General features: G+C 49.5%; 1 protein-coding gene across 7 annotated transcripts in view; it reads left to right on the top strand.

Annotated features, from left to right (window-relative positions):
- cntrl (centriolin) overlaps positions 1 to 22865 on the top strand; it is a 183972-nt gene that overhangs the window by 94986 nt on the left and 66121 nt on the right. For 6 of the 7 annotated variants that reach the window (XM_055659763.1, XM_055659765.1, XM_055659762.1 and 3 more), the window contains 4 exons: positions 11857 to 12052; positions 12529 to 12839; positions 13019 to 13227; positions 17680 to 17872. In XM_055659763.1, coding sequence (XP_055515738.1) covers positions 11857 to 12052; positions 12529 to 12839; positions 13019 to 13227; positions 17680 to 17872 — 909 coding nt within the window. The remainder of the gene's footprint in view (positions 1 to 11856; positions 12053 to 12528; positions 12840 to 13018; positions 13228 to 17679; positions 17873 to 22865) is intronic. The other variant, XM_055659768.1, reaches the window with a different exon arrangement.

The raw sequence follows: 22865 nt of genomic DNA, 5'->3' as shown, positions 1-22865 counted from the left end.
CAGAGGACATAGATTTAAGGTGAAGGGGAAAAGATTTAATAGGAACCTGAAGGATAACTTTTTCACACAAAGGGTGGTGGGTGTATAGAACAAGCTGCCAGAGGAGGTAGTTGAGGCACGGACTATCCCAACATTTAAGAAACAGTTAGACAGGGACAAGGATAGGACAGGTTTGGAGGGATATGTACCAAACGCAGGTAGGTGGGATTAGTGTAGCTGTGACATGTTGGCCAGTGTGGGCAAGTTGGGCCTGAAGGGCCTGCCTCCACACAGTATCACTCTATGACCAACATTTAGTCCAAGATGAAGTTCAATTAAAGATAGCTCAAAGGTCTCCAATGACATAGAACAGCACTCCATATGATGAGAGGCCAGTTCACTTGCCTGAAAAGAAACTGTGCCTGAATCTTGAGAGATGCTTTTTCAGACCCCTGTACCTCTTGTCTGATGGGAGAGGGGAGAAGAATACAGGGGAGTGAATACTGTCGTATCATCTCAGGGCTCTCGCTTAACTTTTTTTCCCTGTTGGCAGCCAGGCAACCTTGGCAGCTTTTTAGGTTGCCAAATGACAGTTTAGGTGGTCATTTAAGATGGCTTGCATGACGCGTGCGATAATGTGCTCGGACGAAGTGCGTTGTTACCAGTCGGAATTATACTCAATGAAGCATTCATATATTATTTCTGCTTCAAATAAAGTCACAAACTAAACATATTCACCAATCAGGACATGATATATCCCACAATGACATGCAGCAAAATAGTGAGATTAAACGAGTACTTACCAGTACGAAGTTTGATCTGTATTTTATGAGGAGTTACGATGAGGGATTACGTGAAGAACCCACCCAGTGCGCAGGCGCGGCATACTTCCAAGCAGCGGTGTGGAATCACAGGTAGACACAATATTGAAATAAAGATAGTGTAGTGCGTGGGTCTCAGAATGAGGCAAGTAGTCCGCAGTTTGAGAAGCACTATACTTTATTTCCTCCCGGTTCAGGGGAAGACGAAACCAGGGGCTGATGGCACCCAAACCCTGCCTTTTATACCCTCCGGCTAAGGACCGCCTCCGGACTGCACCACTCCTGTGCCGAGGGGTTCGGCAGTATAATGGGACGACCCTTAGGAGCCGCCACAGGACCCCCCCCCAGAACCAGAGGCACAAAACGCACCGGCGGGCGCACGACCCGGCCGGCCCGCGTGCGGAAGTCAGCAGATCCCGGGGCTTGCGGGGGCGTAGGTGGAGGGACAGGTCGAGGGGCCGGCGGGAGGACAGGTGGAGTGACAGGTGGAGGGAGTCGTGAGGGGGGACGCCCTCGGGGCCGAGGTTGAGCAACCAGCACCGGCTGGTCAATGTCCAGGTGCGCTGGCTTCAAACGGTCAATCGACACGGCCTCCGGCCGGCCCCCCATGTCCAGGACAAAAGTCGACTGCCCGTGTTCCAGCACCCGGAACGGGCCCTCGTACGGCCTCTGAAGTGGCGTCCGGTGGGCATCACGGCGCAGGAAGACGTATGGGCAGACCGTGAGGGCCATTGGCACGTGTGGTCGAAATGTCCCATGGTGGGATGTCGGGACGGGTGCGAGCCTGCCAACTCGCTCGCGAAGGCGTTGAAGGGCGGAGGAGGGCGTTTCCTGATGCTCCGGCGCCGACGGCACGAACTCCCCGGGCACTGTGAGTGTTGACCCGTACACCAGCTCCGCCGATGATGAGGCCAAGTCCTCTTTGGGAGCGGTCCGGATGCCCAGCATGACCCACGGCAACTCGTCCATCCAGTCCGGGCCGGTGAGCCGTGCCTTCAATGCCGCCTTCAGCTGCCGGTGGAACCTCTCCACCAGACCGTTAGCCTGCGGGTGGTAAGCCGTGGTGTGGTGCAGCTGCACCCCCAGCAAGCGAGCCATGGCTGACCACAGCTCGGAGGTGAACTGTGGCCCCCGGTCGGAGGAGATGTGCGCCGGCACCCCGAAGCGAGCAATCCAGTGCGCGGACAACGCACGAGCACACGTAGCCGATGAGGTGTCAGCCAACGGAATGGCCTCCGGCCACCGCGTGAAGCGGTCCACCATGGTCAAAAGGTGGGTGATGCCCCGGGACGGTGGAAGGGGCCCCACAATGTCCACGTGGAGATGGTCGAACCGCCGGTGAGGTAGACCGAACTCCTGGAGAGGTGCGCGGACATGGCGCTGGATCTTTGCTGTCTGGCACGGGATGCAGGTGCGAGCCCAATGGGCAACTTGCTTGCGCAGACCGTGCCACATGAAGCGAGCTGCCACCAGTGCCGTTGTCGCCCGGATTGATGGGTGAGCCAGTCCGTGGATGACCTCGAACACTCTCCGGTGCCAGGTGGCAGGGACGATGGGGCGCGGCTGACCGGACGACACATCGCACAGGATTGTCATACCCCCAGGACCGAGAGGGACATCCTCAAGACGGAGTCCGGAGATGGCAGTCCGGTAGGTGGGCACCTCGTCGTCCGTGAGCTGTGCCGCCGCCAGAGCAGAATAGTCCAATCCGGGCGCCACCTCGAACACGGCATTTATAGCAGGGCGGGACAATGCGTCGGCCACCCGGTTCTCTTTCCCCTTGACGTAGCGGATGGCTGTGGTGTACTCGGAGATGTAAGCCAACTGCCGCTGCTGACGTGCGGACCAGGGGTCGGAAACCTTCTGCAGGGCGAAAGTGAGCGGCTTATGGTCGGTGTAGGCGGTGAACGGGCGGCCCTCCAGGAAGTAACGAAAATGGCGCACAGCCAGGTACAGAGCCAGGAGCTCACGATCGAACGCACTGTACTTGGTCTGCGCGCGGTTGAGGTGCCGACTGAAGAAGGCCAGAGGCCGCCAAACTCCGCCCGTCAGCTGCTCCAGCACAGCACCAACTGCCGACTCCGAGGCATCCACAGTGAGAGCAGTCGGGGCATCTTCCCGCGGGTGCACCAGCAGCACGGCCCGAGCAAGGGCCTCCTTCGCGCCGTCGAAAGCTGCCTCCGCCTCGTGGGTCCACTCAACGCTCTTCTGCTGCCCACCCGCCAGAAGTTGATACAGGGGCCGCATGATGTGGGCCGCGGATGGCACGAAACGATGGTAGAATGCGACCATGCCGACAAATTCCTGCAGGCCGCGCACCGTGCGTGGGCGGGGAAACCGACGGACTGCGTCAACCCTGTCAGGTAGGGGAACTGCGCCTAGCGCAGTCACGCGGTGGCCGAGAAAGTCAATTTCGTTGACCCCAAAACGGCACTTGTCCAGGTTGATGGCCAAACCATGCTCGCTGAGCCGCTGACAGAGCTGTCGAAGGTGAGCGCAGTGTTCCTGCTGCGAGCGGCTGGCCACCAGGATGTCGTCCAGGTACACGAACACGAATTCGAGGTCCCGACAAACCCCGTCCATGAGGCGCTGAAAGGCCTGTGCAGCGTTCTTGAGGCCGAACGGCATCCGAGTAAACTCGTAAAGCCCGAATGGCGTGATGATAGCCGTCTTGGGTACGTCATCCGGGTGAACCGGGATCTGGTTATAACCCCGCACCAGATCCACTTTAGAAAAAAATGTGGCCCCAGCCAAATGGGCCGTGAAGTCCTGGATGTGGGGTACGGGGTATCGATCCGCTGTTGTTGCAGCGTTCAGCCGTCGGTAATCCCCACAAGGTCGCCAGCCCCCGCTTGACTTAGGGACCATGTGGAGTGGGGACGCCCAAGGGCTGCTCGAAGGGCGGACGATCCCCAAGGCCTCCATCGTGCGGAATTCCCGCCGTGCCAGACGCAATTTATCTGGTGGCAGTCGTCGTGCTCGTGCATGGAGGGGTGGGCCGGTAGTCGGGATATAATGTACAACTCCGTGGCTGGGGGTTGCTGAATGAAACTGCGGAGTGAGAATGTCCGGGAACGCAGCCAAGATTCGTGCGTATCGGGAGTCCACGGACGCCAGTGGCCGCCCCACCGATTGACCCAAGCGCAATGTGATCGGCTCCATTGTAGTGGCGTTGACCAAACGCTGACGCCCGACGTCCACCATGAGGGAATGCGTCCAGAGAAAATCGGCCCCGAGCAATGGTTGGGAGACGTCGGCAACGGTAAAGTTCCATGAAAAATGGCAGGAGCCGAGCACGATGGGAACCATGCGCAGTCCATATGTGCGGATGGGGCTGCCGTTCGCCGCGGTGAGGACGGGCCCCCGCTTACCGGAACGAATGTCGGCCAGCGAAGGGGGCAGGACGCTGAGCTCCGCACCTGTATCCACGAGGAAGCGAGTCCCGGAGCGCCGATCCCAAGCAAAAAGGCGGTGAATTTGGCCGGCCACCACGGGGACTATTGGCAGCCGGCCCAGGCGTTTCCCGGGAACGTGCATGGCTGGCGGCATTGTCGTGCTGCAGCACCCCAGCGCTGATGGAAATAGCACCAGCTCCTTGTGTTCGTGCTATTTTGAGCTTGCCTGCCCCTGCTGGTGGTGCCTGCAGCTTGCTGGCGCTGGACTGCAGGTGCAGTACCCCTCACTGCCGCTGGGGGTAATCGAACGGGCCGTCGGGCTGGAGCTGTCACTCCTTCCACAGCTCCCCCGCCCCACCGGAGGAAATCGGGAGCTGCTGGGCTGACGTCATCGGTGTGCCTGCCGACGGCCAGCGCGTTGACGTCACCGGCGTGCCTGCCGACGGCCAGCGCGTTGACGTCATCCCGGCGCGTCGACCTCAGCGCGACCTCGTCTCTGCTGACGCCCAGCGCGCTGACGTCATCAGGGCGCGCCATCCACATGGCGTCGGCGCGCCTCCCGAGGGCCCGAAGATCAGCAAACGAGGCGTCGGTGAGTTGCAATCGAATGTAGGCCGGCAGCAGATGCAGGTAAGTATATTCAAACAACAGGCATGGCGTGTGCCCGTCTAATAACGCCACCATTTCCTTTAGGAGGGTAGATGGCCGCCGGTCGCCCAGGCCCCCCATATGCAGGATCCTACCTGCCCGCTCCATCCTACTTAGTCCATAAATTTGGAGCAGGAGCTGTTTCAGGCCGAGGTATTTGTCATTGTCCGGGGGGGCTGCGAGGAAGTCCGATACTTCTTCCACCGCATCCTGGTCGAGGGCTCCCACCAGGTAATAGAAGCGGGTGGCATCGACCGTGATGCCCCGCAGGTTGAACTGGGCCTCCGCCTGCTGGAACCAGATGAGCGGCCGTGTGGTCCAGAAGCTGGGCAGTTTTACGGAGACCGCGTCCAGAGACAGGGTCGGGCTGGCGTGTGAGGAGGTAGGGCTTTGTTCTGTCTCCATCATGATGCCAATGGAGCGTCGGGGGTCACCAATGTAGTGCGTGGGTCTCAGAATGAGGCAAGTAGTCCGCAGTTTGAGAAGCACTATACTTTATTTCCTCCCGGTTCAGGGGAAGACGAAACCAGGGGAAGATGGCACCCAAACCCTGCCTTTTATACCCTCCGGCTAAGGACCGCCTCCGGACTGCACCACTCCTGTGCCGAGGGGTTCGGCAGTATAATGGGACGACCCTTAGGAGCCGCCACAATAGTAAAGATTAAAGAGACATCAGCTCGAGCTTGATCTATACAATGAGGGTGGGAGCGGAGGGCACGTAATCCCTCATCGTAACTCCTCATAAAATACAGATCAAACTTCGTACTGGTAAGTACTCGTTTAATCTCACTATTTTACTTCGGAGTCACGTGAGTGACTACGTGAAGACTTCAAAGGTCTGTGATTTCAAACCGTGTAACAGCTATATCACTCACTGCCGAAGTTCATCGAGGGAGGAAGTGGTATCTAAAGACCAACGAATTTGTTAGTTTTTTGAAACAAAAATGTTTATTTAACAATAACAAAAAATAGCTCCCCTGGGCTTTAAATTATAAGTTTGCAGATTCTAAAATTTTGTCCGCAAACAAGTCCTTCTCCATCAGCGGTTTGTGGTAGAATTTCCGGAACGTTGATTCCCTTGACCATCCCGCTGTACTAAGGATGTGGTCTATGGGAACCTCCATCCGTTCCGCCGCTGACGTGGACGCTGCCCTGATAGAATGGGATTTAAAAACCATCCGTGTTAATCCCCGCGGCTTTTAAGACCTGTTTCAACCACCTAGATATTGTCTGGCTGGTAACCCGTCCAAAAGGCTTTTTGTGGCTGACCCATAAGGCTTTTTCACTCCCTCTAAGCGTTTGGGTTGTGTCTACGTAGTTGTATAGATGGGTCACTACACACAGCCTAGGTTCTGGAGGATAGGCCCGGAAGATTAACGGAGAGTTGGGCATACCTGGCCTGCTTTGTTTTACCAACCCCGGCATGGTAAATGTAATGGAGTCTGGGGTGGTTACCATGTTGTCCAGTCTTAGTTGATGCAGTGACTGAACCCTTTGCGCAGAGACGAGCGCCATGAGCATGAGGGTCTAGAGAGTGGACTGCTCTAGACTCAAGGGTCCCACCGGAGGCCAACCTCTAAGGTGTGACAAAACTACACTTATGTCCCATACATGGGTGTATCTGGGTGTAGGAGGTTTAGTATTATAAATCCCTTTGAGGAGTTTTATAACCAGAGGGTGGGACCCAATGCTGTGATGTCCTGTGGGCATAAGGTAAGCGGACAGGGCGCTCCGTGCTGCATTGATGGCACTGTAGCTCATCTTTTGGTCATGGTGCAAGTGGGCCAGGAATTCCAGCACGTCCGTGATCGAGGCCGTCTTGTATGATGTCCCTGCATCCAGGCAGTACTGCTCCCATTTCTTGATGTAGGTCAAGTACTGCTTCTTGGTAGAGACTCGCAGGGACGCCGACATGGTGGTGATTGTTCGTTCTGATAACCCCAATCCCTGGTAAGGCCTGTTCAGAACCTACAAACCAGGAGTTTCAATTTTTGATGGCATGGATGGCTTATGCCGGATACCGGGTGAGTCAATAGTTGTGGGTGGCTGTGAAAACCCATAGGTGACTACCACCATGTCGTGGAAAACTGGGAACCATGGTTGGGTAGGCCAGTCGGGTACGACCAGAATACCTGAAGCCGAGTCTGCTTGTATTTTCTGGAGTACCCGGCTGATGAGGCAGAAGGGAGGGAAAGTATAGAAGAAGAAATTTCCCCAATCCAGCGTGAAGGCATCTACCGCTGCTGCCTCTGGGTCTGGTTCCCAAGCCACATACATGGGTAGCTGGTGATTTAATCTAGACGCAAACAAATCTATATCTGGCGTACCGTATTGCTTAACAATTCTAGCAAATATTTTTGGGTCTAACATCCATTCGATGTTGTCATTGAATTTTCGTGACCTGGTGTCCGCCACTGTGTTTAGCTTGCCTGGTGAATAGGCAGCTGATAGCCAAATATGTCTCTCGACACACCATTGCCAGATTATAGTAGTCAATTTGTCGCATGATACTGATTTTATGCCACCCATGTGCTGGATGTAAGACACCACCGTCGTGTTATCAATCATTAACCTGACATGCACGTGCCGCATATCGGATGCATATGCTTTTAGCCCATAAAAGGCGGCCAGCATCTCCAAATAATTTATGCCTAGTGATTGTAGTAGCGATGCCTCTGAATTAGTCCATCTGCCACCTGTGCTGGATATAGAGTTAGTAGCTCCCCAGCCTAAAGCACTGGCATCCGTTGTAATGACTATGTTAGGATTGGTGACGGCGATAGGACTGTAACTGTGCCAAATGTTATCCACCCACCACTGAAGTTCTGATTTGGCTTCAGCGGGTAAGTCCATAGTTCGGTCATAATGCCCCCTACTTAGACGTAGTGCATGTGTCCTTGCTCTTTGTAAATTTTGATAATGCAAGGGGCCATATTGTGCAGCTGGAAATGCTGCTACCTTTTTGTCTCTTGGCAAAGTGACAGTCATACGGATAGTGTCGATAGTGAAGCCTAGATAGTCCATGTTAGTTGTTGGCTTCAATACTGATTTATCTGGGTGTAGAACAAATCCCAATGTAGCTAAGACTCCTGCGACAGCTAGTTCCCTTGTTCTCCCCAATATGAGAACATCATCCAGATAGGCCATGACTAAATGTTTTGTTCTCTTAATTTTTTCATGGCCACTTTGAGAATTTTAGTAAATAATCTGGGAGCTGTCGTTAAACCATTGGGTAATGCTTTATACTGCCATAGTTGCCCCATCCAGATAAATTTCAGATATCTGAAATGATCCTTATGAATGGGTACTAAATAGTAAGCATCCTTAATATCTATGCTTGCCATGAAGTATCCCTTGGAGATCAGTTGTCTGGCAGTAACAAATGTCTCCATTTTGAAATGTTGATACTCAACAGACTGATTTAGTGATGTCAAATCAATGATAATGCGACATCCACCATCTTTTTTGGTTCTGATAAATATATTCGATACAAATTCCAATGGCTCGTGTCTGGCCCTCTCAATGATGCCCTTGGCCACGAGCCTATCTAGTTCAGCTTGTCCTTCTACCTTCTCTAATTCTGTGGGAAGGAATACCCTTTGGGGTATGTGCTGAACCGGCGGTTCTATGCCTGGTTTAAATTCAATTTTGTATCCACTGATACTGTTGAGTATAAACTTGTTGTTAGTAAAGGAGCACCAAACATGTTTGAAGAACCTTAAACGCCCTCCTGTTAATACAACACCCTTTGTCTGTGTATGTTGACAGGAACCAGACCCACCTACCTCCATGTTCATTTCTGGGAGCGTTTGCGATGGGTTTGGTCCGAGGGTGTCCTTGTTGGTGCTGTGGTGGGGCGGCGTATCTTCCCACGGCTCCGCTCTGGGCCCCGCTCTAAAAAAGAGCTCTGGGGGTAGTGGGAAGCGGTCACCAGGCTTTCACCAGCTCGGTACCTGCTGGTGGATGCCGAGGCGTGCTGCCAACTGGGTGTCTTCACCCTGCTCGGTCCTGGCCCTGCCCTCATGAGGCCTACAGGCTTGGCCGCCTCTTCCAGCTCCTTGAGCCTTTTCCCCAAGTCAGCCCCGAATAGTAGCGCCTCCTTTTCTGGCGCCGGAGTTTTGCAAAGGCCCGCGTATTTGGGGTTAAGGGCAGGCCTGATGTTTTCACGCCTTAAGTTGTTGAGCTCATACTGCGTGTTGCACATCAGGGCCAGCACGTCCTGCTGAGGTGTAGAGAGCTCCACGTTCTCCGTGGACCGAGCAAAGGCGGTAATGGCTGCGGTGTGGAGCTTCAGGATACGCTGCATCTTCAGCTCTTGTGTCCTGATATGCTGTCCCAGCTGGCTCCATATCTGGCCGTTTACGGTCTTTACTCGAAGCGCCTCGCAGTTTTCCGGCGCTGTGTAAGTGTCGAGGGCCTCTTGGATAATTTTCTCCAGCAATGGCTTATTAGAGAGCCTGTTGATACTGGCCGCCATTCTCGGCTCTAGCATCCTTCCGGTCCTCGGGGGCGCCGCATACCTGCTGACTACACCCAGTAGCTCTTCTTCCTCCAGCTCGCCTGGCATGCTTGCGTTGTCTTCCGCCTGCCCTTGTGATAGGCCAGCCCAGTCCTGGCCTCCCTTACTGACCTCAAACAAGGAGGGAACAGAAGGGTGTGGTGATGGTTTGGAGGAGGCCAAAGCCCGTCCTCCTTGGAGATGCCTTGCCTGCATCTCCTCCTCAAGCATCTGCTCGAGCAGCTGCCTTATGCAGCTTAAGCGGCTGTCTCCCCGTTTCGCCGGTGGAGAGTGTTCCCGTTCCTCCGACGAGTCGGAGGCCACCGGCCGGTCTGTTTTTCGGGTTGATTTTCTCCCTGTGCGGGCCGTCGAAATCGGCGGCCCAGGAAGCGGCTCGGCGTCGGGTGTGCGGGAGCGTTCAAACAGCTCCTCCGCCGCTGGTGGCTGCCGCCCAGATGTTGACCCCTCCTCGGGTGGAGTTGGGCAGGCAGTCCTCTTTGTTGGTCGCTTTCGGGTAGCCATAGCTTCTTCCTCCGTTAGCGACTCTCTGTAATACAAAAGACTCACTTACCTGAGGTCTTGTCTTTCTCTTGCCGCTGGAGAGCCTGGCTCCAGCTGCTGCCGCTGTTGCGCTGCTGACGTAATGCCGCGCCTGCGCACTGGGTGGGTTCTTCACGTAGTCACTCACGTGACTCCGAAGTAAAATTACAAGACAGTATCTCAACTGTTTTTACACATTGCAACTAATGCAATTTCTATCAGAATCAAATACACAGGACAAGATGTTAAGAAGTCCCTTGTGCCAATAGGTGGGGAGCATTTCATGACATCCGTTGATTGTTGAGAGTGGTAGACGCTCAACATCGGTGGGGGTTCTTTCCACTTCCAAACAAAAATGGGGTTGGATTATTCAGCGTATGATCAACCTGTGTCAATAAATCCTGGACTATGGTAACATATATGCGTACGTATAGTTGTGAATGGTGCTCATTAAATAACTACAGTACTGATACTCCATATTAAGAGCATTGATTTGCCGTTGAAATGAATTCTGTAATAACGTGTCAACGACAGCAGTGACAATCGAACACTGGTTTTAATGTTTCACATGTTCACAATTTAATTAATCCATCTTTATGGATTAAAACAAATAATGGGAATTAAAACACATTTGATTGCATTCCGTTATCAAACATAGTCAATGTTCACTCTGAAGACATTTCCAGGACAATAGGGTCAGGGAGGGGGTTGTGTGTGAATTAGTGTGGGTGGATAGAAGGCAGTCGGTGCAGAATGGATGGATTGAGGCAGGTGAATTAGTACGTGTTGGTTGGAGTAGGTAAAATTGTGAGGGGAGAGCACAGGGGATGTCAGTGGTGTTGAATGGGGGGGTTCAGTACGGGATGGATGGGGGTAGACAAAAGTGCTGGAGAAACTCAGCGGGTGAGGCAGCATCTATGGAGCGAAGGAAATAGGCAATGTTTCGGGTCGAGACCCTTCTTCAGACTGTTTCCCCCCCCCCATTCTTCTTGAATGGGAGGATCAGTGCAAGGGGAATGGGGGGGGGGGGGGGGAGCTCAGCGCAGGATGAAGGGGGGGGGGTGTCAGAACAGTGTGTCTGTGCAGGATGAATGGGTATCACTACAGGAAGAATTGGGGGAAGGTGCAGGGTAAATGGAGGGTGGGTCAGTACGGAATGAATGCGTGGATCAGTACAGGATGGATGGAGGAGAAGTGCAGGATGGATGGGAAAGGGGTAAGTACAGGATGAATTGGGGGACCAATGTAGGATGGATGGGGGGGGGGGGGCAGGAGAATCAATGCGAGGTGGATAGGGTGATCAGCGCAGGATGAATAGATTTGGGGGGGGGGGGATGGGGAGGGGAGCACAGGGGATGTCAGTGAGGACTGAATAGAGGCGGGAATGGGGATCAGTGTGGGATGGAGAGGAGGGGTCCCAGGATAAGGGGGGGGGGGGGGGGTGGAGGGGGTGTACGAGAGAGAGAGAGAGAGAGAGAGAGAGAGAGAGAGAGAGAGAGAAGGGGGGCGAGGTATGGAGGAACTCTGCAATTCTTTTCTCACACCTTCTGTCTTTTCATCTTTTTTGTCTTTGTCCAACCACCTGCCTATCAATCTCACCACCTGTATCAACTGTTTACCTGCCATGCTTTGTTTTGCCCCTCCTCTCTTCCAGTTTTCTAACTCCTCTCCCCTCTCCCCATCAGTCTGCAGAAGGGTCCTGAACTGAAACGTTATCTATCCATGTTCTCTAAATATGCTACCAGACCCACCGAGTTGCTCCAGCACTTCCTACCTTCTAACCAAAGTTTAACTTGGTATTGTAATCTGCAATGTTAAGGCCAGGAAAATGCTTCCTGGCAATTAATCCTGAATTGACAATGGGGGAAACTCACCAATTAACTAATCGGCACTGAATTTTATTTTGTGTTGAAATGCGATTAGACTGTGTGTAAACAGAGTTACTGAATTGCATTTTCTTATTCTTTTATTTTAGCCATCAAGCCTGAAGTCTCAAAACAGTCACACAAAAGATTCTGGATTCAGTTCTCTGCATCATGTTCCACCATCTCCAAGTCATGGATCAATTCCTAGAAGAGGAGGCAAGGAAGAGTATACGTCATCAGTTCCAGGAGGCTACTGGGTTTATTCACCAATAAGACGTACCTCACAATGGACTCGTATCCATAGAGGTATGAAACATAGCAGAAGAAAGGAAGTCACTACTTATTTAAAATATCGTACTGTGGAGAATCTTTTCTTTGATTGTTATTAAAGAAAGCAATGAAACTCAGAAAAATTAATTAGAAAAGTAGCATCATTTGACTTTAAATATTTTGGATAATGCTGTATGTCTAAAGACAAACTATTTATAATCCAGAATTTTCCAGTTGAAAGCGTGCTTAAGAAACTAAATCAACATTATTTGGGTCACATTCAACAAAGATGACGAATAAAGGAACCGCAGATGCTGGTTTACAAAAAAATACACATAATGCTGGTAAAACTCAGTGGGTCAGGCAGCATCTCTGGAGAAAAAAGTTTTTAAATTACAATTGTATTTAACGGAATATAAATAGATTTTTATCAAAATTGGCATGTGCAAATGTGATAAAGAAAATAATCGATTAACTATTTCAAATGTTATAAGACTTTTAAAATATATTAGCAGGTGATGAAGAAGATAGTGGGACCGAAAGTGATGAAAATGGAACTCCTAAAGAAGCATTTATTGCCCCACCTGGATCAGTTATTTACACAATGTACCCTGATGCTACTCCTTTGCCGCAAGGGACTGTAGTATATGGACCTCCACCTGCACAACCAGCCAATGTTACACCTGTCTGCCCAGGCACAATTATTTATGGACCACCACCACCTGGTACACAAGTTGTTTATGGACCTCCTCCTGTCAACTTTACCATCCCTCTTATTCCTGACGGTGTTCTTCACTGCAATGTGCTGGAGCACCATGATCTGGTGAGATGTCTGTGTTATGTTGTCAGTTGCTTATACAGTCTTGTTGAAACTAAACTCTGGTAAATATAGTGATATATAGAAAGATTAATTTTGTTGCAATATAATTAGCAGTCCTTCAGCTAGATTTAAAAGTGTATTTCCATGACATAACTCCATTTTTACATTCCTCTGTCCTTTAGGAGAATGAAGTCAGTAAACTAGAAGATATAGTAGCACATTTAAGATCTCGTAAATCCAAGGATCCAAAAACAACTGCTTCCGTAGAGCGTCATCATGAGCAGATTGAACAACTTCGTCGTGACATCCAAGACCTATTGCATGAGAGGGAAGAGTTGGAGCAAGAAGTTGAGGAACTGCACAAGGTGGTCCATAAACGCAGCAATCAAAAGTAAGAAACAGATCACTGAAGAAAGGGTTCAGTACTTTGCTAATGGTATGCCAGAACCTAAGAGTTGTTGCATTTTAGGCAAGCTTTTGAAAAGGTTCTAGATTTTTTTAAAGATTCATAGGAATTGCCTTTTTGGGAACAATACAAATCACAACACATAGTTAGTTGAATGGGTGCTTAAGAAACTAAATCAACATTATTCGGGTCACATTCAACAAAGATGACGAATTAAGGAACCGCAGATGCTGGTTTATAAAACAAAATACATGAATATACATAATGCTGGTAAAACTCAGTGGGTCAGACAGCATCTCTGGAGAAAATCTTTAGGTGACATTTTGGGTCGGAACTCTTCTTCACGCTGACTATGGTGGTGGGAGGGAGAAAGCTGGAAGAGAGGTGGGGCAGGACAGAGCCTGGCAAGTGACATGTGGATGCAAGTGAGAGGAAGGTTTTGATATAGGAAAAAAGACAAAAAGCTGTGAGATAAGGAGATGAGAAGAGATGTGAAAGCATTTGGCAACTAATTCATCGTTATTTTTTGCGACGATCTTACAAAATTAAACAAATACTGTTCCATTAATTTGTCTTTTAAGTAAATGTTAAAGGGAATCTACCTTGGGTCAAATGTAATCATTTTATATATTTAGAAATTATTCATAATCATAATGACCTGGATCTTACAGCTACCCACATTTTTGGTCGTCTGGCTTCAGGGCAACTTATGGAGCTGATCTCCAGAAGTAATCTTCATTGGGGACCCTTTTGCATTATAGGTTAATTGCGCTTAGAAACGCCAGTAAAATGAATTCAATGGATTTATTTTCCTTATGTCTCATCTATCTCCATGGACCTTCCCATAGATCTGTAGTAAGAAAATTGGGAAACCTGCATTGAAATTAATTTCCTATGATTTTTGTTGCTAAATCTGTCATTAAACCACCTGCAACCACTCAATCACTATCAACAGTGTGGGTAATTGCTTCCTAGATTTAATTAAGTTTTAAATTTAAATATATTCAATTTAATTTAATCGCATTCTAGTGTTTCTAACTGCAATTAAATGTGTTAAGTGTTTTAATTGTGATACCTGTGATATATAATCAAGTTAATTTTATTTAGATGCTAGACCATCTGGGACCTGTTGGGTCCCTGTCACACGGGAGGCCTGGTCCCCACAACGCAACCCGTTCCCCAATGCAATATTGCACCACTAAGCCATAGCCCCCACGGGATGTGTGGTCCCCCAACTCAACCCGTCCCCGAACGTAAGATTCCAGCACTCCCCTGCCTCCCTCAGCAGTGGACTTTATAAAAATTTCAATTGGATTTCCTCTGCCTGCCGCAGCAATTGCAATACCAATTGGCCCTTCCCTTCCTGTTGAAATATCCCATTGAGGTGAAAAGTTCAAAGTGTTCCTGTATTGCAACTTTGTATTGATGTATGTTAGAAGCTGGCAGGAAGGATTTTAACAGTAAAAAGTTGGCATTAGTGAAGCTTTAATCATGAATAACATGAAATATAGGATGAAACCTGCTTACGGCGTGGAGTGGGGAAATGTGAGTCATAATATGTAAAAATATAAGCATTAGCGCGTAGCGTTTTGAGGAAGATACACAACATACATCACACACACACAAGATTAGACTTTTATAGGTATATACTAGACCAAGTGCAGACCCGTCTGCTCCCCCAATGGTGTGATTCCCCCAACCCAATATTCCACCATGCACCCGTCTCCTCCAATGGAACTGAAGCCGTTGCCAAATGTAAGTTTCCAGCACTCCCCTGCCTCCCTCAATTGCACCTCCCCTGCCTGCTGCAGCAGTGAAAAGTTCAGTGTTCCTGTCTTGCAACATTGTTTCGAAGTGTGTTGGAAGCTGATAGGAAGGAGCAGCCGTCAACGAATCAAAAGGCAGGAAGGGATCCGTACTGCAGGCGGACGTCGGATGGATTTGAGTTTTATATATATATAGAAGATACTAGACTGAGGGGGACCCGTTGGGTCCATGTCACATGGGAGGCCTGGTCCCCCAACACAACCCGCTCCACAATGCAATATTCCACGACTCACCCGTTCCCCCAATGCAACCCGTCCCCCCAACGCAAGATTGCACCACGCACACACAGCCCCCAACTGTGCAGGCACGGCTCATTTCCCCTCATCTCTCCTCTTCACTCCCCCACATCTTTCCCCTCTCCTCCTCCCCTCCCCCAATCCCTCTGTCACCTCTCCAGGGCTCACACTTTTTTTCTCTGTAGCTAGCCGGGCAAGCTAGGCAGCTTTGACGCTGTGGGTTGCCAAAGACAGTTTAGCTTGCTAGGAGGGGAGGGGGGGGGGGAAGGGGGGAGAGAAGTGGGGGGGAAGGAAGGGAGGGGGGGAGAAAAGTGAAAGAGTGGGGGGAGAGAGAGGGGGCATGGTGGAAGAAGGACAGAGGAGGAGGGGGGGGGAGAGAGGGGAAGGGGTAGGGAAAGGGGTGGGGGGGGGGGAGGGAAAGGGGTGGGGTAAGGGGGAGAGAAGTGGGGGAGAGAGTGGGGAGGGGTGAGGAGAGTGGTGGAAGAGGGGTGGTGGGGGAACTGGGTGGGGGAGTGGGGGGGGAAGGGGGGGGGTGGGGAGAGAGGGATGGGGGTGGGAGGAGAGTGAGGGGTTTGGAGAGGGGGTGGGAAGGGGAGAGGGGAGAGAGGGGTGGGGGGGGGGGGAGGGAGGGAGAGGGAGGGGAGGAGGGAGGGGTGGGGAGGGGAGGGGAGGGGGGAGAGTGGAGGGAGGTGGGGGAGAGAGGGAAGGGGGGGGGGGGAGAGGGAAGGGGGGGGTGGGGGGAGGGAGGGGGAGAGGGGGGGGGATGGGGGTAGAGCGGGATGGGGGTGGGGGGAGGAGAGAGGAGTGGGGGTGAGGGGGAGGAGAGAGGGATGGGGGGGGGGAAGAGGTGTAGGGGAGGGAGGGGAGGAGGGAGATGGTGTAGGGGAGGGAGGGGGAAGAGTTTGGAGGGAGGGAGAGAGGGGTAGTCCAGCTATTCCCCATTCCCTATCACCCCCAATCCTCTTTCTCTATTCCCACACACGTGAACATGCGCTTCGTCACAGGCTGCGGGGGGGGGGGACTGGGGCTGGGGCTGGTGCAAAGGCATATGTAAATGAGATCCATTTCGATTCGATATCTGCGAGGGATGGCATTGTGACATCACACGATGGAACGGTACCCAACATTCTCTGGGTGAGAGCTGTTTTTGTTTTAACATTTTAATTTTTTTTTGGGGGGGGGGGGGGATTTTATTAAAAATGTGTACATAAACACGATGAAATTTAATGAGGAGTGGATTAGGGAATTTAAAAGTGAAATCCCTATCGAAATGGAAAATATCTCGGAGTTTCAGCGTGTGGTGTTGGCCGACCAAGGAATCAAAGGGCCTAATCTGAAAATGGAATCTGACATACACCCACAAGCGCGTGCGCGCGCACACACACGCACACACACGCACACACGCGCACACACACACACACACACACACACAGAGTTTTAATATATAGATAGATATATTCATATACTAGACCAAGTGCAGACCCGTCTGTTTTCCCGAACGTGCGGTTAGGGGGAGAGAGGGGGAGGAGGGGGGAGGAGGGGGGAGGAGGGGGGGGGGGGAGGGAGGGAGGGGGAAGGGGGGGGGGGAGGGAGGGAGGGAGGGAGAGGGAGAAAGGGATGCAGGGAGAGGGGGGGAGAGGGAGGGGGATGGAGGTAGAGAGAGGGGGAGAGAGGGAGAGGGGGGGACAGAGGGGGGAGACAGAGAGGGGGGGACAGAGATGGAGAGAGGTGGGGGGGAAGGGAAGGGGGGGGGAGAGGTGGGGAAAGGGAGGGGTGAGAGTGGGGTATGGATGGGAGGAGCGAAGGGGTGGGGGGGGGGAAAGAAGGGGAGGAGAGGGGGGTGGTTGAGGGGGGTTTGAAGGGGGGGAGGGGAGGAGAGGGTGGGGAGGAGAGAGGGAGGGGGGAGGAGAGAGGGAGGGGGGGGAGGAGAGAGGGAGGGGGTGGGGGAAGGGGGAACATACAAGAGGGGGGGCAGCCGTCTCGAGGCGCCCCCACCAACCTACGTCTTATTTTGTAAACCAACATCTGCAGTTCCTTGTTTCGCCAAATTAATTTATTTGCTTTCTCCGCGACTGAAGTAAATGGAAACAATTATAGTTGTTGAATAGTAAATTTTATAACCAAAATAGCTCAATTCTTGCAGATTGGGAAAGAAGCTCGACTATAGTGTGGTTTCTGCATAATTGTCAAATGTTATGGACATGTGAATGGTACATTACTTTGAATTGTGCATATACTTTGATTTCAAGTTATCCCCATTTATTTTATGCAGGATGCATTCATGATAAATTCTGAATTAATAAATGTTACTGGTAGTGCTGGATTAAAAAGTAACTGCATCACATTTCTGACAAATGATCATTATTTTTCACAGAGACTTTTTAGATGGCCATATAGATCTGCTTGTGAATGAACTTGAAGTAGAAAAGTCCCTGAAGAGACATGATGATGTCGTTGATGAAATTGAATGTGTTGAATTAACTCTCTCAAAGCGAAGGGCAGAGTTACGAGAAGCCGATAGACTATTAATGGAGGCTGAGACGGATCTCAAAAGTACGAGGGAAAAGGTAAATCTGCATTCAATTAGTTTTGCATTAGTGACAATGCAAACAGAATTCGACATCTTTTAGTTATGATGGACTGAGAATTGTACTTTCTTTGGGCCATGAACACCAATGGTAGTTGTTGAATAGTAAATCTAATAGCTAAAATATATCACTTCTTGCAGAATTTGAAATAATTTATTGCCAAATAAGTTATCTTAAATAGCTAATGCCTTGGAGAGTTGCCTTGAGCTGTGAGAATCATCCTGATATCAAAGGAAATGTGGGGAAATACTTAACAGGGCTGACAGCATCTGCAGAAATGGGCTATGTATAAACACAGCTGTAATTTCTACATGGTGAAACCAAAATGTATAAAAATGGTCCTTTAATAAAATCTGTCAATGTGTACTTTAGCCACATGGCATTTTTTTTAAGTAACATAACTCAAATTGTGGAGTACAGAGGCAAATAAATAAATGATGGGTCTTTGCCCCAAACATTGTGGAGGGCACTGTAGGTACTATGACAACGTTTACAAGATGTTTGAACAGGTACATGGACGGGAAAGGTTTAGAGGAACATGGGTTGTTTGGGCACGTGGGACTAGCATACATGGGACGTCTTGGTTGGCATGGGCAAGTTGGGGCGAGTGGTCTGTTTCTGTGCTGTAGGACTCTTATGTGTTCCTCCTCAGTCCATTCTTGCATGTCCTGAGGGGAGCATTATGCTTATAACTACCAATTGACAGTTCTTGACCCACTCTATATTTTTACCTCTTCAGTTTCCAAACAGAGCAAGGATAGTTCCCCTAATCCTCACTGCACCCCAGCGTCTGCTTTTAACAGATCAACCTTTTAATTTTTGCAACCCATGAGATTCCACCACCAGACACACATTTCTCTTCCTCTACTTTTTTAACATTCTGAGAGGACCTTTACCTTTACTACTCTGTGCTCTGCGTTTCTGTCATCTCCAGCCACTCTCTTATGCAATTGCAGGACATGCAACACTTATCCCACTATCGCTTCCCTTTTCACCATCCGGGGTAAAAACTTTCAGTCCAGGTGAAGCATTACCTTGAGGGTCTGAGCAATGGGAAAAGGTTGGACAGACTAGGGCTTTATTCCTTGAAGCACATGAGGCTGAGGGCTGATCTTACAGAGGTGTATAAAATCACAAGGGGAATAGATGGGATGGATGACCCTGGGTTAGGAAAATCAAGGACCAGAGGACATGGGTTTAAGTTGAGAAGGCAAGATAGGAACCTGAGGGGCAACCTTTTCACTCGGAGGGTGGTGAGTATATAGAACGAGCTGCCAGAGGAGATAATTGAGGCAGATATAATAACAGCCTTTCAAAGATGTTTGGACAAGTACATGGATGGGAAATGTTTAGAGGAATGTGGGCCAAACACAGGCAAATGGGACATGTAGATGGAGCATCATGGTCAGCATGGACAGATTGGGCCAAAGGACCTGTTTCCATGCTGTATGGCTCTGTGACGCTCACATTTATACTAATCTGGTATACAACACTGGAGAAACAAAAAGCTGATTCGATTATTGTTTTCAGTTCACAAGGGGAATCCATAGCTCCTTGTTGCATTAATTTAAATACTTTAGACTTTAGAGAAACAGCGAGGAAACAGGCCCTTCAGCCCACTCTGATCATCCCGTACACTAGCACTAACTTACACACTAGGGACAATTTACATTTTTATCGAGGCCAGTTAACCTGCAAACCTGTATGTCTTTGAGTGCGGGAGCACCCGTAGAAAACCCATGCTGTCACAAGAAGAACATACAAACAGCACACGTAGTCAGGATCGAACCAGGTCTCTGGCACTGGAAGGCAGTAGCTCTACCGCTGTGCCATTGTGCTGCCCTCGTTCCAAGTCTTCTCTATCAAACCTCCTATCAACCTATCAGTTTGTTGCTTCCTATGCTGCAATGATGAAGTGTGACAATTTTGAGGAGCAATATTTCATGTTCTGCCTGGGTTTCTTGAATATTCAATATTGAATTCACCAATAGAAAATGCTGGAAATCCATTTTGACAAAGGGTCTTCAATCTGAAGTGTTTAACATGTTTCCAGCATTAGAACATACAGTGCCCTCCATAATGTTTGGGACAAAGACGCGTCATTTATTTATTTGCCTCTGTACGCCACCATTTGAGATTTGTAATAGAAAAAAAAATCACATGTGGTTAAAGTGCGCATTGTCAGATTTTATTAAAGGCCATTATTATACATTTTGGTTTCATCATGTAGAAATTACAGCTGTGTTCTTCTTCTTGCATATGGCGTGCACACCCTAAAGTTGTAGGACAACTTGTTCTATTTGATTGTGCACGCCAGGTTTATTACATTCGTCGAAACAGGGCAGACCACGTGAAGGTTGCAATCTCCCACCCCCACAGCTGTGTTTATACATAGTCCCACCATTTTAGGGCACCATAATGTTTGGGACACATGGCTTCACAGGCTCGTTCAATTTCACCTTTATTTATCACATTTATTTATTATACATAGTCCCCCCATTTCAGGGACACAGCAATGACATGCAAATGAAAGTAGTCATGTTTAGTATTTTGTTGCATATCCTTTGCATGCAATGACTGCTTGGAGTCTGCAATTCATGGATATCACCAGTTGCTGGGTGTCTTCTCTGGTGATGCTCTGTCAGGTCTGTATTGCAGCCATCTTTAGCTTGTTCTTGTTATGGAGGCTAGTCCCCCTCAGTTTACTCTTCAGCATATAAAAGGCATGTCCAATTGGGTTCAGTTTGGGTGATTGACTTGGCCACTGAAGAATTGACAATTTTTTAGCTTTGAAAAACTCCTTTGTTGCTTTAGCAGTATGTTTGGGATCATTGTCTTGCTGTAGAATGATTTTTGAGGAAGTTGTTTTCCAGAATTCATTATGCTACTACCATCAGTAGTTGTATCATCAATGAAGTTAAGTGAGCCAGTACCTTCAGCAGCCATACATGCCCAGGCCATAACACCCCCACCACCGTGTTTCACAGAAGAGGTGGTATGCTTTGGATCTTGGGCAGTTCCTTCTCTCCTCCATACTTTGCTCTTGCCGTCACTCTGATATAAGTTAATTTTCGTCTCATCTGTCCACAAGACCCTTTTCCAGAACTGGGCAGTCACAGTAAAGTTGCTGCCTTACAGCAAATGCAGTGCTGGAGACCCGGGTTCGATCCTGACTACGGGTGCTGTCTGAACAGAGTTTGTACGTTCTTCCCATGATCTGCGTGGATTTTCTCCGAGATCTTCGGTTTCCTCCCACACTCCAAAGACGTACATGTTTCGAGGTTAATTGGCTTGGTAAATGTAAAAATTGTCCCTAGTGGGTGTAGGATAGTGTTAATGTGCGGGGGGCGCTGACCCGGTGGGTCGAAAAAGCCTGTTTCCGCATTGTATCTCTAAACTAAACTAAACTATGGTTGCTCTTTTAAGTACTTCTTGGCAAACTGTAACTTGGCCATCCTACTTTTGCGGCTAACCAGTGGTTTGCATCTTGTAGTGTAGCCTTTGTATTTCTGTTCATGAAGTCTTCTGCGGACAGTGGTCATTGACAAATCCGCACCTGACTCCTGAAGAGTGTTTCTGATCTGTCGGACAAGTGTTTGGGGATTTTTCTTTATTATAGAGATAATTCTTCTGACATCAGCTGTGGAGGTCTTTCCTTGGCCTGCCAGTCCCTTTGCGATTAGTAAGCTCGCTAGTGCTCTCTTTCTTCTTAATGATGTTCCAAACAGTTGATTTTTATAAGCCTAAGGTTTGGCTTGGTTCTTGGTTTCTTGATCCTCCAAAATATTCCAAATGGAATTTAAACTGGAGGTGGTGAAGGGAGGGCTTAAGCCAGAAAGGGTTATTGGGAAGAAAGAGCTACTTTAAATTTAGTTGCATCTGGTTTGGTAACTATAGTTGGGTGGAGATTATTCCATGCTTTAATTGTGCGGGGGAAGAACGAATTGCTGTATACATCTGTCTTTGTAGCTGGGATCACAAATTGGATCGAATGTCCTCGTCTGCTCCTAATTGGTTTGGGTTTGGTGTAGGTCTTGTAGTCTGTGTCGAGCTGACCATTTAACATTTTGTAAAAACAGGTCAAACGGTGAGCTTCATGTCTGTTTGGAGAGGGATCCACCCCAGACGTGAAGGCTGATGTCTCTAACAGTTTTATTCTTGTTTCTCAGTCTCATAATGGCTTCTTTGACTTTCATTGGCACAATTTTGGTCCGTATGTTGATAAACAACAATAGTTTCCAAAGGTGATGGAAAGACGAGGAGCTGAGAGCTCTCTTATACCTGCATTAAAGAGGCAATCTGAAACACACACCTGAAAAATTACAAACACTAATTGTCATCGGGTGGCACCGCAAACGGCAGCCTCGCCAGCAGCGTGTTCGGCCTTTCAACTTTTTTTGTTTTTTAGTATGTCTAGATGTATGTTTTAGTGTGTGGTGTGGGGGAATAGGGGGAAACCGTCTTTCAGTCACCTATCTCGACGGAGTTGCGACTTTTTTCTTTGTCGCATCTCCGCCCCCCTAGCGGCCTAAGAACTGGTTTGACGCGGCCTTTCGCAGAGATCGGCCCAGAGCTTCAGTAGCAGGCATGGCAGACTTACCATAGCGGAGCGGGGCGATCCCTTGCCCAGGATCGCCAGAAGAAGTGCTCCGACCGCTGCCCTGCGGCCTATAACATCATGCAGCCGCGGCCTCCGGTAAGAATGTATCCGATTCGGGAACTCCAAGCCGCGGAGTGTTCCGATCTGTCCCGATGTCGGAGTTTCGATCATCCCGACCAGAGGGCTTGTACATTGTTGAGTCCAAAGGGGCTGCTACAGAGGGTTCACCACTGGTGAACAATGGAGGAAGATTGACTAAATGTTTTTGCCTTTCATCACAGTGAAGAATGTTGATTCCACTGTGGTGGATGTTTATTAAATTCTATTGTGTAATGTGTTCTTTTTCATTGTATGGCTGCATGGTAACTCAAT

Source organism: Leucoraja erinacea, chromosome 31 (genome assembly GCF_028641065.1).
Source record: "Leucoraja erinacea ecotype New England chromosome 31, Leri_hhj_1, whole genome shotgun sequence".
Classification (NCBI taxonomy): domain Eukaryota; kingdom Metazoa; phylum Chordata; class Chondrichthyes; order Rajiformes; family Rajidae; genus Leucoraja; species Leucoraja erinaceus.
This window is presented reverse-complemented; position numbering and strand designations above follow the sequence as displayed.